The sequence below is a fragment of the Pristiophorus japonicus genome, chromosome 6 (genome assembly GCF_044704955.1).
Source record: "Pristiophorus japonicus isolate sPriJap1 chromosome 6, sPriJap1.hap1, whole genome shotgun sequence".
NCBI lineage: Eukaryota > Metazoa > Chordata > Chondrichthyes > Pristiophoridae > Pristiophorus > Pristiophorus japonicus.
The window spans coordinates 52249516-52265051 of NC_091982.1; the positions used below are offsets into that span (position 1 = coordinate 52249516).

Here is a 15536-nt window from a genome sequence, read left to right on the forward strand (position 1 = left end):
ACCACAGGATATGATTCCGCTCGATAGTGAAATGGGGGGAGGGGAAGAGGGAAGGGACAGCATTGCTACAAGGATCAGGCAGTAGGCGTGCATTTTAGCCAGCTTGCAATCCCCCATTCCAGCGTGATGCCTTAGCGTGTCCATGCACTGCAATTGTTGCTTTTCAACCACTTACAACAACAGAAACAATAACGACAACTTGCGTTTATAGAGTGGGGAGGGGGGGAAAATTTCCACTTCTGAGCCATGGACACCCCCGAAAAGGTTCCAAGGTTTCTCAGGCTCTTCCACCAAAGTTACGGTGGTCGGGCAGCAGAGGAAATGTTTCAAGGACACCCTCAAAGCCTCCTTGATAAAGTGCAACATCCCCATTGACACCTGGGAGTCCCTGGCCAAAGACTGCCCTAAGTGGAGGAAGAGCATCCGGGAGAGTGCTGAGCACCTCGAGTCTCATCGCCGAGAGCATGCAGAAACCAAGTGCAGGCAGTGGAAGGAGCGTGCGGCAAACCAGACTCCCCACTCATCCGGTCCTTCAACGACTGTCTGTCCCACCTGTGACAAAGACTGCAGTTCCCATATTGGACAGTTCCATTCCTTGAGAACTCACTTTTAGAGTGGAAGCAAGTCTTCCTCAATTCCGAGGGACTGCCTATGATTATGAATAATGGACTCCAGCATTTTCCCAACAACAGATGTTAGGCTAACTGGTCTATAGTTTCCTGCTTTCTATCTGCCTATGATGATGATGAGCTGAGATTTATGCAAGGGTGGAGCATGGGAGGCCTTCCTGCAGAGCATTGGAATAGTCAAGTTTGGAGGTGACAGAGGCACTTCCAGTCTGGAAAGTTTCAATGGACCCAATTTGGCGTGACTGAAGGTCTGGAGGTTTGGCGAACTAACAGAGAACAGAGAGTCGGGATAAATGGTTAATTCTCTGGTTGGCAACCAGTAAATAGTGGGGTGCTGCAGGGATCAGTGCTGGTACCCCAACTATTTACAATCTATATTAACGACTTGGAAGAAGGGACTGAGTGTAATGTAGCCAAGTTTGCTGACTATACAAAGGTGGGAGGAAAAGCAATGTGTGAGCAGGACACCAAAAATCTGCAAAAGGACATAGACAGGCTAAGTGAGTGGACAAAAATTTGGCAGATGGAGTATAATGTTGGAAAGTGTGAAGTCATGCACTTTAGCAGAAAAAAATCAAAGAGCAAGTCATTATTTAAATGGAGAAAGATTGCAAAGAGCCGCAGTACAGCGGGACCTGGGAGTACATGTGCATGAAACACAAAAGAATAGTATGCAGGTACAGCAAATGATCAGGAAGGCCAATGGTGTCTTGGCCTTTATTGCAAAGGGGATGGAGTATAAAAGCAGGGAAGTCTTGCTATAGCTATATAAGGTATTGGTGAGGCCACACCTGGAATACTGCGTGCAGTTTTGGTTTCCATATTTACGAAATGATATACTTGCTTTGGAGGCAGTTCAGAGAAGGTTCATTAGATTTATTCCGGGGATGAGGGGATTGACTTATAAGGAAAGATTGAGTAGGTTGGGCCTCTACTCATTGGAATTCAGAAGAATGAGAGGTGATCTTATAGAAACGTATAAGATTATCGGGGGCTTGACAAGGTGGATGTAGAGAGGATGTTTCTACTGATGGCAGAGACTAGAACTAGAGGGCTTGATCTTAGAATAAGGGGCCGCCCATTTAAAACAGAGATGAGGAGAAATTGTAAATCTGTGGAATTTGCTGTCTCACAGAGCTGTGAAGCTGGGACATTGAATAAATTTAAGACAGAAATAGACAGTTTCTTAAACGATAAGGGGATAAGGGGTTATGGGGAGTGGGCGGGGAAGTGGAGCTGAGTCCATGATCAGATCAGCCATGACCTTATTGAATGGCGGAACAGGCTCGAGGGGCCATATGGCCCACTTCTCTTCCTATTTCTTATGTTCTTATGTTCTTATGAAAGGGCTGTTCTTGATGATCTTACCACACTGGTGGGTAAGTCCAATCTTTGGAACATGAGCAGTTTGTATCAGCAACTCGTGATCTATGCGAATATATGGCAATATTGATTTAAACTGCAAATGTGGCCCACAAGGGTCCATGGCATTAACCTATGTGGCCCACAATGATATAACCGGTGGGCACCCCTACTCGAGACCACATCCTTGATCAAACCCCTACCTCTGTCACTGACTGTTTTATACAGTGCCTCAGGGAACCTTCAAGTGACTGAGGGAATATGCTTACTTATGTACCATTAGTCTTTCATGTATTGGGTGGTCATTCCCAGGCCATCCAACAACTCCATAGCAACATGGAAACAGGAGTAGCCCTTGAGCCTGTTCCGCTATTCAGTTAAATTATGGCCGATCTGTACCTCAACTCATTTATCCACCTTTGCTCCATAGCCCTTGTAACCTAAGGCCTGGATTTTCAGGTTTTGGGCGAAAGCAGTAGCAATACATGAAAATGACCGTTTTCGCTGTGTTACCGATTTTAGGCCGAACTTTCGGTCTTTGGGGTCGGTAAGAGAGGCGTTGCATAAGCATTCGCGGCAAAACGTGATCCTCGTCAACTTTAGTGCGGGGTCGTTTGCGCAGCGAGTGAGGCCTTAGGAGGAGGAAAAAAATGTAAAAAAAAATTCAAACAATATTACCAAGACCCTTAGCTACCAAATCGCTGGAAAAAGTTTTTAAAAATAAAAACTTTAACTTACCTTTTTTGCAGGTTTTCGTTCTTACCGTTGCTGGCAGGGTTGCACAGACAGGTTCTGGACACGGTGTACGGGTCGGGTGCATGCTGAAACTCGGATGGTAACGCAATCCGCGTCGTTACATGTCCGGCGCAGCTCTCCTCGGCGATACGTCCCATCACCGTCGCAAACAGATAACCGAGGATCCTCGCCGCGGAGGGTCAAAACCCGGCCGCAAACCCCTCGATAATCCAGCTCGACATCTATCTATCCCAGTTTTGAAAATGTCAGTTCACCCAGCTTTCACAGTCTTTTGGGAGAGCGAGTTCCAGATTTCCACTTCTCTGTGTGAAAAAAGTGCGTCCTGATTTCATTCCGAAATAGCCTCTCTAATTTTAAGGTTATGCTCTCTTGTTCTGGATTCATCCACCTGAGGAAATAGTTACTCTGTACCTACCCGATCGAATTCCTTCACCATGTTAAACACCTTAGTTAGATCACCCCTCTACCGCCTAAACTCAACGGAATACAAGTCTAGTCTATGCAACATGTCCTCATAATTTAACCCTTTCAGCCCTGGTACCATGGCACCAAAATGACCATTGCAGAATATCCTCCTTTACCCACCTCCAACTGACCATCAGCGAACAAATGCCCACTCTGCCCACTGCAACTTACCAGCAAGGTTTAGATGCTTCCCATTAGGTGATAGCACTCAATAAAAAAAGTACTACCAGGCCACAGGCTGCAGGCTCCTACCACTAGCAGGCCTCCCTATCCCTGTAACCTGTTCTAGCCCTGCAACCCTTTGAGATCTCCGAATTCCGCCAATTCTGGCCACTTGCGCAGCCCTGATATTCTTCGCTCCACCATTTCAGCTGACATAAACTCTTTAGCTTTCCACCTCTCTTTCCCCCTTTAGGACTCTTCTTATAACCTCTCTCTTTGACCAAGTTTTGTCTGAATGTAGCTTGGTATCAGATGTTGTCTGATAAAGCACCTACGAAGCGCCTTGGGACGTTAGACTACGTTAAAGGTGCTACAAAAAAAAACCCGCCTCCGACCCGAAACTTCTCTACGAAAGTACCTGGTGGGCCCGGAGGCGCCTTGGACTGCGGTGGGAGGCCTTCTCTTCCCGCGCTTCGCAGCGCGTCCCCGTCCTCAAGGTTCGCACGTAGAAGCTGGAGTCACATGTGACTGGACAGCCAATCACGGTACAGTATTCTCATTGATAGCAATGGGAATTCCATATCTCCTATCACTATCAATGAGAAAACCCCCTAAACCCCCAAACACAACATAAAAAATAAAAAAAACACCTCACATATTTAATATTAATTGAAATTAAAGTTAATTAAATGTTTTAGAAAAAATATATATTTTTTGGATTTTTTTAATGTGTTTTAATAGGGTTTAAAATAAACTTACCTTGGTGGACAGGGTTTTTAATGTAAAAATGTGTACATAATTTTTATTTTTATGTGTTTTAAAACTTTAATGCTGGTAAAAATAGGCTATGTGCCTGCTTTTACTAGGCGCAAGACCTTTAAGGACATTCACGGGGTAAGAATTGGACAAATAGCTCAATCTCTCCCGTGCGGATGTCCTTCTCCCAGGGACGCAGAGGATCTGTCAAGCCAAAACTTGACAGATCGGAAAAGCCAGTTTTTGGCACGTGCGTATTGCGTGGTGAAAACCGGATTTTGCGAGGCCTCGCCGGGTCCTTGCGTATTCCCTACGGACCCGGCGAGGCAGGAATTTTAGCCCCAATAAAACTGCAGCAGGTTGCCACTCTAAAATACATCAAGGAATACTTCTTAAAGAGAATTTAAAAAAAGGAAACAATTGCGTTCTATTACACAGATCAATTACGCTAGATCAGGGAAGATTTTACGTTTTTTCAAATTCATTCACGGGATGTGGGCGTCGCTGGCAAGGCCGGCATTTATTGCCCATTCCTAGCTGCCTTTGAGAGGATGATGGTGAGCCGCCATTTCAGAGGGCAGTTAAGAGTCAACCACATTTCTGTATGTCTGGAGTCAGATATTGGCCAGACTGGGTAAGGGCGGCAGATTTCCTTCCCTAAAGGGCATTAGTGAACCAGCTGGGTTTGTGCAAATGATTTTTATCGGAAACCTGAACTCTAAAAGAACCAGCGCAATAGTTGAGCACGTTTTGGGCCCAATTTCCAGATTGCGTATTTTTTAAGATAACCCGTTGTCACAGTTGAGCCCATTCAGCTTTGTAATTCAGTATCAGCACTGATCTGTATTAATGACTTTAACTAAAAATGGAGTTAATTAGGCAGCTCTGCTACAGTTGGCTCAACTTGCAATACAGTGTGGTCACTAACCTGGAAGTACTTTTCTGGCCTGCTTGACTGTTTATTTGGTCCCTGTTGCAGGATTTAGACACAGTCCTTTCAGGAACCTTATAGAAACATAGAAAATAGGTGCAGGAGTAAAAAGAATGTAAAATTATTATTTTTTCAATAACTGCACTTCCCAGAAGAAGGTACCATTACCCTAAATGTGGAAACATTCTAAACTCAGTGCCATGCAGAAAATCACCCATTTGCTGCTGAATTAGATTTTAATACATTCATTTTAAACCCAGTAAACAATCCCTGTTTGCAAAATGCATTAATGATTTCACAAAGCTAAAATCTAAAGATTGAATTAAGTTATTACTACAATGGGCCATAATTTGAAATTAATGAATCAGTTATTTAGGAACACAGGAGGCCATTCAGCCCCTCAAGCCTGTTCCTCCATTCAATTAGATCTTGGCTTATCTGTACCTGCTGTGAGTTAGACCTGGCCTTTCACGTTTAGGTTTTAAAAAAATGTCCGTGGCAATTTGCTGAAAGTGTGAGCTGATAATGGCACAGCGAGGGAAACAGGACATCGGGGATCTTTGTGAACAACAGGATCAACGGTCTAAATCAATCAGATTGCAGGATTCAGAAACAAACAGGGGAACGACAGAGAAAGTGGTGAATGAGAGTGGGCGAATTAAAGTCAAATCAAGTCCAGAAAGAAAGAAAGATTGGATTAAGAGAGAAAGAAAGGGAGACAGAAAGGAAAAGTAAGAAAAAAAATTACATTTAAAAGTTTACATTTTTGAAATGTCGAAAAAGAATTTGCCACATGCAGGAATGAGATAGAACAGTTTAAATTGTTCCCCGGCAGGGCCAGATAGGTTGATTGGCATTGCATTAACAATTACCACGTCGCTTACAGGGTACTTATGCTGTTAATTATGAGCCTAAACTTTCTGCAGTGAGTTTAATGGACAATTAATGTGAAAATCCAGCAAGTTCTTAATAAATAACAGGGAGACTAAGGACGAGATACAATTTATGCAAAGCAAATGGTGGAGCGGCATAAATCAACCATTAAGTTCTGGAGATTTGCAATTTACAGCGCATCTCTTAATCCTCTAGACTTGCTGGCGCATTAATAACAGTGTACGTCATTAACTCATCGTTATTTGTGCAGGAAGATTTGGCTCCTTGCTTCCCAAAGCCTTTCTACCATCTAGAAGGCACAAGTCAGGAGTGTAATGGAAAACTGAGTTGAGGAGGAATTTCTTCACTCAGTGGGTGGTGAATCTTTGGAATTCTCTACCCCACAGGGCTGTGGAGGCTCAGTCTTTGAGAATATTCAAATCAGAGATCCATAGATTTTTGAATATTTAGGGAATGAAGGGATATGGGGATAGTGCAGGAAAGCGGAGTTGAGGTAAATCTTCAGCCATGATCTTATTGAATGGCGGAGCAGGCTCAAGGGGCTGAATGGCCTACTCCTGCTCTGAGTTCTTATGTTCTTTCCACTTGCCTGGATGAGTGCAACTTAAACAACACTCAAGGAGCTCAACACCATCCAGGACAAAGCAGCTCACTTGATTGGCACCCCATCCACCACCTTAAACATTCACTCCTACCACCACCAGCACACTGTGGCTGCCGTGAGTACCATCTACAAGATGCACTGCAGCAACTCGCCAAGGCTTCTTCAACAGCACTTCCCAAACCCGTGACCTCTACCACCTGGAAGGACAAGGGCAGCAGGCGCATGGGAACACCATCACTTCCAATTTACCCTCCAAGTCACACACCATCCTGACTTGGAACTATATCATCATTCCTTCATTGTCGCGGGATCAAAATCCTGGAACTCCCTCCCTAACAGCACTGTGAGACACCTTCACCACATGGACTGCAGCAGTGCAAGGGCAATTAAGAATGGGCAATAAATGCTGACCTTGCCAGTGATGCAGACAGCCCAGAAAATAACTTAAAAACAATGAAACTCCAGCCATATTGAGATATTGTGGGGCAACATTTCATTAGAATATGGTAGTTACAACTTCATCCAGATAGATTTAAGAATGTCAATTTTTTTGGTACAATTTTGAATTTTGGGACAGAGTTCTGAGTCCTGTGGTAAAAGTTTGAAGCCGCACTCCTGCTGAATGCCGAACTGAGAGAAGCTCACCCAGCCACGATATGTGGTAATTCTGTTAAGACAATTTCATCTCCATCAAAACTGGTATCGCTGCCTGCATGGAATACAGAAATCTTATGCACATACAGAATGCTTTCGATGCTGAGACCAAGTTCTGAATTGTAACAGTGCTTTTAAGGGAGTCAAGGTTCATCTCCAGCCAATGAAATTGCCTGTAAATGTCAAAATTGACCACAGAACTTGTAGCACAGGTTTGTGACAAATTCCCTTTGAAAGTAAAGGATATTTATGGCCAAATAAATAAGGAGGAACATGGAAAAGCATCTCATTTCCAGCTATGTGTGAGGTACGAACTATCAGTTTCATTAGAAACATAGAAACATAGAAAATAGGTGCAGGAGTAGGCCATTCGGCCCTTCGAGCCTGCACTGCCAGTCAATGAGTTCATGGCTGAACATGCAACTTCAGTACCCCATTCCTGCTTTCTCGCCATACCCCTTGATCCCCCTAGTAGTAAGGACTACATCTAACTCCTTTTTGAATATATTTAGTGAATTGGCCTCAACAACTTTCTGTGGTAGAGAATTCCACAGGTTCACCACTCTCTGGGTGAAGAAGTTTCTCCTCAGCTCGGTCCTAAATGGCTTACCCCTTATCTTTAGACTGTGACCCCTGGTTCTGGACTTCCCCAACATTGGGAACATTCTTCCTGTATCTAACCTGTCTAAACCCATCAGAATTTAAAATGTTTCTATGAGATCCCCTCTCATTCTTCTGAACTCCAGTGAATACAAGCTCAGTTGATCCAGTCTTTCTTGATATGTCAGTCCCGCCATCCCGGGAATCAGTCTGGTGAACCTTCACTGCATTCCCTCAATAGCAAGAATGTCCTTCCTCAAGTTAGGAGACCAAAACTGTACACAATACTCCAGGTGTGGCCTCACCAAGGCCCGAAACAACTGTAGCAACACCTCCTTGCCCCTGTACTCAAATCCCCTTGCTATGAAGGCCAACATGCCATTTGCTTTCTTAACCGCCTGCTATACCTGCATGCCAACCTTCAATGACTGATGTACCATGACACCCAGGTCTCGTTGCACCTCCCCTTTTCCTAATCTGTCACCATTCAGATAATAGTCTGTCTCTCTGTTTTTACCACCAAAGTGGATAACCTCACATTTATCCACATTATACTTCATCTGCCATGCATTTGCCCACTCACCTAACCTATCCAAGTCACTCTGCAGCCTCATAGCATCCTCCTCGCAGCTCACACTGCCACCCAACTTAGTGTCATCCACAAATTTGGAGATACTACATTTAATCCCCTCGTCTAAATCATTAATGTACAATGTAAACAGCTGGGGCCCCAGCACAGAACCTTGTGGTACCCCACTAGTCACTGCCTGCCATTCTGAAAAGTACCCATTTACTCCTACTCTTTGCTTCCTGTCTGCCAACCAGTTCTCAATCCACGTCAGCACACTACCCCCAATCCCATGTGCTTTAACTTTGCACATTAATCTCTTGTGTGGGACCTTGTCGAAAGCCTTCTGAAAGTCCAAATACACCATATCAACTGGTTCTCCCTAGTCCATTCTACTGGAAACATCCTCAAAAAATTCCAGAAGATTTGTCAAGCATGATTTTCCTTTCACAAATCCATGCTGACTTGGACCTATCATGCCACCTCTTTCCAAATACGCTGCTATGACATACTTAATAATTGATTCCATCATTTTACCCACTACTGATGTTATTAGATCGCCAACGGTCTCCCATGGTTGTCAAATGAGCTGCAGATAAGAATGTTGTGCATTGCCCGTGTGCATACTCATCAAGTAGTTTACTGAACCAGCAGATGAAGGTGGCGGAGTGGGGGTGCGGGGGGCGATTCCAAGTGAGTATAAAATGAGCTGACTAACTCCACTGCAGAGATGAAAAAGCAAATAAATCCGCAAGGGTGTGCAGAGAACTCCGTCGACCTCTGAGCAACAGAGTCGGTCATGTCAATAATCCTACCTTGGGAGGTGGCTCCTCATTGTCCCAAAATACTTCATCTTGTCCAGGGGATGTCGGAATCAGGACCATATCAGTTAAGGAAACGGAACTGGAAAGGTTGCCTCTATAGACTTTCAGGTTCAGATCCTGTGGAGATTGCATCTCAACATTAAGATGGGTCACAAATGCAAACAAAAGCCAGACAAATACATTAGATTAATTTCTTCATCATAAAATGAAGAAATAATACATATGTACAACCTCAAGTATAACTGATTTTTAGAAACATTGAAGTACCATAAAACAATGTTCCCTATGTTGGGGAAGTCCAGAACCAGAGGTCACAGTCTAAGGATAAGGGGTAAGCCATTTAGGACCGAGATGAGGAGAAACTTCTTCACCCAGAGAGTGGTGAACCTGTGGAATTCTCTACCACAGAAAGTTGTTGAGGCCAATTCAATAAATATATTCAAAAAGGAGTTAGATATAGTCCTTACTACTAGGGGGATCAAGGGGTATGGCGAGAAAGCAGGAATGGGGTACTGAGGTTGCATGTTCAGCCATGAACTCATTGAATGGCAGTGCAGGCTCGAAGGGCCGAATGGCCTACTCCTGCACCTATTTTCTATGTTTCTATGTTTCTAACATGTCGTGGCAGTTTCTCGCGTTCAGAAGCTTGCAAGTAACCAGACAATATCATAACTGCCCCTCCCCCCACCCCGTCGCTGTCTAAGTACCTCACTTTCCCTTGGTATTCTGCCGGATTCCCACTTGAGACTAGGAATTCCAGTGAGAAGGGTGGGGGGGGTGGGGCGGGGGGGCGGGAGCTGCTGGTGGGGGGAGAAGCATCATATTGATATCTGTTCGGCGAATTTTTACCAAGCTGAAAAGAGAATTAGCTTCCTCTACGAGTATTCCTACATTTCTTTGATCAGGTACTGTTCCAGTTGACTTTTACCAGAAGAATTGAAAAAGTGTTTTCCTCTCATTCTCAGCCTTTTGAATTCTATCCACTTGGAATTGACACGACCAACCTGCAGTTCTTCTGTACTCTCAACCCAATTGGATCCAGATTAAGACTCAACAAACGCTCTTTTCTGTCACTCCATAGGTCCTATCGACTCTCACTGAAATGTGTTCGCGATGTGCAGCAAAACTGATGTCAGTGAGTGGATCGAACCTCTGGTTGGTGTGCATCACTATCTAGTGGCACTAGATGGGGGTAGTTTTCACTTTCACTGGTTGGGCAATAAACTGGGGGAAGTGGATTGCTTGCCTGTTATAGAACCTGCCTGATTTTTATTACCAGTTAGAGAAGCTGGAATTGTTCTGCTGAGAACCATAGAGTCATGGGGGTCATGTTTTGGCCTGAGTTGCTCCTATTTTTTTGGAGCAACTAGTTTAGAATGGAGTATCTTAAAAATTACAATTCTCGGCATTTAGTTTGCTCCAGTTCTAGTGAGTTAGAACAGTGTCATTTTAGAACAAATTATTTTTTTCAAAAGGGGGTGTGTCCGGCCACTTACACCTGTTTTGCACGTTTAGGCAGAGAAAACTTACGCTCAGAAAACCTTGCCTGCACTTAGAAATCAGGCGAAGGGAACGAGAGATAGCAGGGTGGGGGGGGGGGAGGGGGGGGCGGCGGAAGGGGGTTTACAAACATGAAACACATCACTTTTACAAATAAAGAGCCATCGTCAATAATAAATTATAAATAAATCAATAAATCAACCAATGAATCAATCAAAAAAAATTTAAAAATTAAAAATTAAAAAAAATACAAAAATCAATCAATAAAAAATTAAGTTTCGACTCACCGACTGCAGCACCGGGAGCCCTCCAACTGCCTGCTGGGACGGGCCCCCTCCAGTGTCTCTCTCTCTCTGTCAGTGTCTCTCTCAGCGAGGGGTGGGGGGAGGAAGCGGGGAGGGGGGGAGGAAGGGACGAGAGGAGGGGGGTAGAGGAGAGGAGACAGGGAGGAGGCGTGGGGAGGAGAAGGGAGGGAGGAGAGGGAGGGAGGGGGAGAGGGACAGAGGGGGGGGAGAGGGGGAGACGGGAGGGAGGGAGGGGGGAAGATGAGAGGGAGGGAGGGGGGAGAGGGGGAGAGGAGAGGGAGGGAAGGGGGAGAGGAGAGGGAAGGAATGGGGAGAGGGGAGAGGGGAGGAATGGAGAGGGGGAGAAGAGATGGAGGGGGGTAGAGGAGAGGGAGGGGGGAGAAGAGAGAAGAGAGGAGGGAGAGGGGGGAGAGAAGAGGGGAGAGAGGGAGGGGAGGAGAGGGAGGGGAGGAGAGGGAGGGAGGGGGGAGAAGAGAGAAGAGAGGAGGGAGAGGGGAGGAGATGAGGACGGGGGGAGGGGAGGATGGAGGGGGGGTAGGAGGGAGGGGGGGGAGGCTGAACCGGCCCGGCCGACGAGAGGAAGCCAAGCCGAAGACTTCGGGCGGGCCCCGCCGAGGACATGGAGGGGGAACTGCTGAACAGGAAGGGGGGGCGGGGAGTGGACCGGACCAGACCTGAAAGCGGGGGTGGGGAGAGCCGGAGCGGAGCGGGAGCTGAACGGGGGCGGCGGTGCGGTGTGGAGCGGCAGGCAGCGGACCTGAACTGGGAGGTGGGGGTAGCGGGGGAGCTGGAGCGGGAGTTGAAGCTCAAGAGGAGGGAGGCCCGAGTCCAATCTTCGCCGCCCCAGTGAACCCATTCAGCCAGGGCTAGGGGCGGCGTGCTTCGTGCCCCTCTCACACAGCCTTGGGAGCCTGGAGCTACTGCACATGCGCGCACACTCTAGCGCGCATGTGCAGAGGTCCCGGCCCCCACAGCTTGTGCTGCGCTGCGCCAAGTGCCATTCCAGCAGTGGGGAGAATATCGAGGTAAGTTTTAGGGGCGGTTTTGTGCGCGGAAATCAGGTGTGGCACACAGGGCTGCGCCGTTCTAGGCGTGGCCCGAAACCTGACCCCATAGAATCGTCACAGCATGGAAGGCTCCCAATCAGCCTATTGAGCCCGTGCCGACCCTCAGCTAATCCCACTGTCCCACTCTTTCCCCTAGCCCTGCAAATTATTTTTTCTTCAGATACTTATCCAACTCCATTTTGAAGGATAAAATTGAATCTGCCTCCACCACCCTTTCAGCATTGCATTCCAGATCCTAACCACTTGTTGAGTAAAAAAGTTTTTTCTTACGTCGCCTTTTGTTCTTTTGCCAATCAATTTAAATCTGTGTCCTCTGGTTCTTGACGCTTCTGCCAATGGGAACAGTTTCTCTCTATCTACCTTGTCCAGGCCCCACATGATTTTGAACACTTCTATCAAATCTCCTCTCAACCTTCTCAATCAAGGAGAACAACCCCAGCTTCTCCAGTCTATCAATTTAACTGAACTCCCTCATCCCTGGAATCATTCTCATAAAACTTTTCTACACCTTCTCGAAGGCCTTCACATCCTTCCGAAGGTGTGGTGCCCAGAATTGGATATAGTACTTCAGTTGTGGCTGAGCTAGTGTTTTATACAGGTTCATCATAATATACACACTTTTGTACTCGATACCTCGATTTATGAAACCCAGGATCCCGTAAGCCTTTTTTAATTGCTTTCACAACCTGCCCTGCCACCTTCAATGATTTATGCACACATATCCCAGGTCTCTCTGCTCGTGCATCCCCTTTGGCATTGTACCATTTAATTTATATGTCCTCGCCTTAGTCTTTTTAACAAAATGCATCACTTCACACTTTGCTACATCTGCCACATGTCTGCCCATTTCATCAACCTATGTCTTCCTGAAGTCTGTCATAGGCGGTTCCTCGAACGAGGATGACTTGCTTTCATGAGAGTTCACAGATGTTTCAATGAAGGACCCGATGTTCCAATCCTGAACTCCAGTTCAGGGGGTGGAAGATGCCTGTGCATAGATTTTTTTAACGTGTGGTGACTGTTGCACACCAGCCACCACACGGGCTTGACAGAGCTCGGCCTTTATCCAATGGCAAGGATTAACCAGGACGACTGGAGACCTGCTCTGCTGCACGGACCTAGTGCGTGCGCATATCGCAGTGTGGGCTGGCCCATGCTGTCCCTGGGCCCTCGGCTCTTCTGGGCTTTGTACCCTCATTCGCCACACCTCCGCCACCATGTTCCAGGGCCCGGCGCTCCATTTCTACTTATCGCCCCGACCTGCGGTGGGGTTCTCACACAGGTCGGGGCGACCCATGATGTTCTAGGGCCCAGCGCTCCAGTTCTACTTATAACACAGACTTGCGGGGGTGTTCTCACACAGGTCGGGGCGGCCCATGATGTTCCAGGGTATGGCGCACCAGCTCTATTTATAGCCCCGACCTGTGGTGATGTTCCCACACAGGTCGGGGCGACCCATGATGTTCTAGGGCCCAGCGCTCCAGCTCTGTCTATTGCCCCGACCTGTGGTGATGTTCCCACACAGGTCGTGGCAGCCCACCAAGTCTATCACTCTCCTCCTCACTGTTCATTATACTTCCAAGTTTTTTGTCATCAGCAAATTTTGAAATTGTGCCCTGTACACCCACACCCAAGTCATTAATATATATCAAGAAAAGCAGTGGTCCTCGAACCGAGCCCTGGGGAACACCACTGTGTACCTTCCTCAGTGGTGGAACCATTCCACCACTACTCTCTGTTTACTATCACTTCGTCAATTTCGTATCCATACTGCCACTATCCCTTTTATTCCATGGCGGGGGCTTCAACTTTACTGGCAAGCCCATTATGTAGCACTTTTTCAAACGCCTTTTAGAATAATGGGTAAAATAATGGGACTAAAGGCAGACAAGTCCCCTGGACCCGATGGCTTGCATCCTAGGGTCTTAAAAGATGTGGCTGCAGAGATATTGGATGAATTGGTTGTAATCTACCAAAATTCCCAGGATTCCAGCCCCTATTTAAAAAAGGAGGCAGAAAGAAAGCAGGAAACTATAGACCAGTTAGCCTAACATCTGTCATTGGGAAAATGCTGGAGTCCATTATTAAGGAAACAGTGGCAGGACAGTTGGAAAAGCATGATTCAGTCAGGCAGAGTCAGCATGGTTTTATGAAAGGGAAATCATGTTTGACAAATTTGTTGGAGATCTTTGAGGATGTAACGAGCAGGCTGGATAAGGGAGAACCAGTGGATGTGGTGTATTTGGACTTCCAGAAGGCATCTGACAAGGTGCCATATAAAAGGTTACTGCACAAGATAAAAGTTCACAGGGTTGGAGGTAATATATTAACATGGGTAGAGGATTGGCTAACTAACAGAAAAGAGAGAGTCGGGATAAATGGGTCATTTTCCGGTTGGCAAACAGTAACTTGGGGTGCCACAGGAATCGGTGCTGGGGCCTCAATTATTTACAATCTATATTAATGACTTGGATGAAGGGACCGAGTGTAATGTAGCCAAGTTTGCTAATGAAAAAAAGATGGGTGGGAAAGCAAATTGTGAGGAGGACAAAAAGATCTGCACAGGGCTAAGTGACTGGGCAAAAATTTGGCAGATGGAGTATAATGTGGGAAACTGTGAGGTTATCAACTTTGGCAGAAAAAAATAGAAAAGAAAATTATAATTTAAATGGAGAAAAATTGCAAAGTGCTGCAGTGCAGAGACACCTGCGGGTCCTTGCAGGTACAGCAAGTAATCAGGAAGGCAAATGGAATTTTGGCTTTTATTGCAAGGGGGATAGAGTATAAAAGCAGAGAAGTCCTGCTACAACTGTACAAGGTATTGGTGAGGCCACACCTGGAGTACTGCGTGCAGTTTTGGTCTCTGTATTTAAGGAAGGATATACTTGCATTGGAGGCTGTTCAGAGAAGGTTCACTAGGTTGATTCCAGAGATGGGGGGTTGACTGATGAAGAGAGGTTGAGTAGGTTGTGCCTATACTCATTGGAGTTCAGAAGAATGAGAGGTGATCTTGTCGAAACATATAAGATAATGAGGAGACTCGACAAGGTGGATGCAGAGAGGATATTTCCGCTCATAGGGGAAACTAAAACTAGGGGGCATAGTCTCAGAATAAGGGGCTGCCCATTTAAAACTGAGATAAGGAGGAATTTCTTCTCTCAGAGGGTTGTAAATCTGTGGAATTCTCTGCCCCAGAGAGCTGTGGAGGCTGGGTCACTGAATATATTTAAAGGCCGAGATCGACAGGACTTTGAGCGATAAGGGAATACAGGGTTATGGGGAGCGGGCAGGGAAGTGGAGCTGAGTCCATGATCAGTTCAGCCATGATCTTATTGAATGGCAGAGCAGGCTCGAGGGGCCAAATGGTCTACTCCTGCTCCTATTTCTTATGTTCTTATATTCTTATGTAGGGCTAGTGGAACTAATTGGATAGCTATTATAAAGAGCTGGCAGAGGCAC

General features: G+C 46.1%; 1 protein-coding gene across 1 annotated transcript in view; it reads right to left on the bottom strand.

Moving 5' to 3' along the window:
* Positions 1 to 15536, bottom strand: part of LOC139265663 (mitogen-activated protein kinase kinase kinase kinase 4) — a 421183-nt gene that overhangs the window by 142125 nt on the left and 263522 nt on the right. Inside the window, exons 16-17 of the mRNA XM_070882863.1 lie at positions 9197 to 9322; positions 5059 to 5135 (exon numbers count right to left, since the gene is read on the bottom strand). Coding sequence (XP_070738964.1) covers positions 5059 to 5135; positions 9197 to 9322 — 203 coding nt within the window. The remainder of the gene's footprint in view (positions 1 to 5058; positions 5136 to 9196; positions 9323 to 15536) is intronic.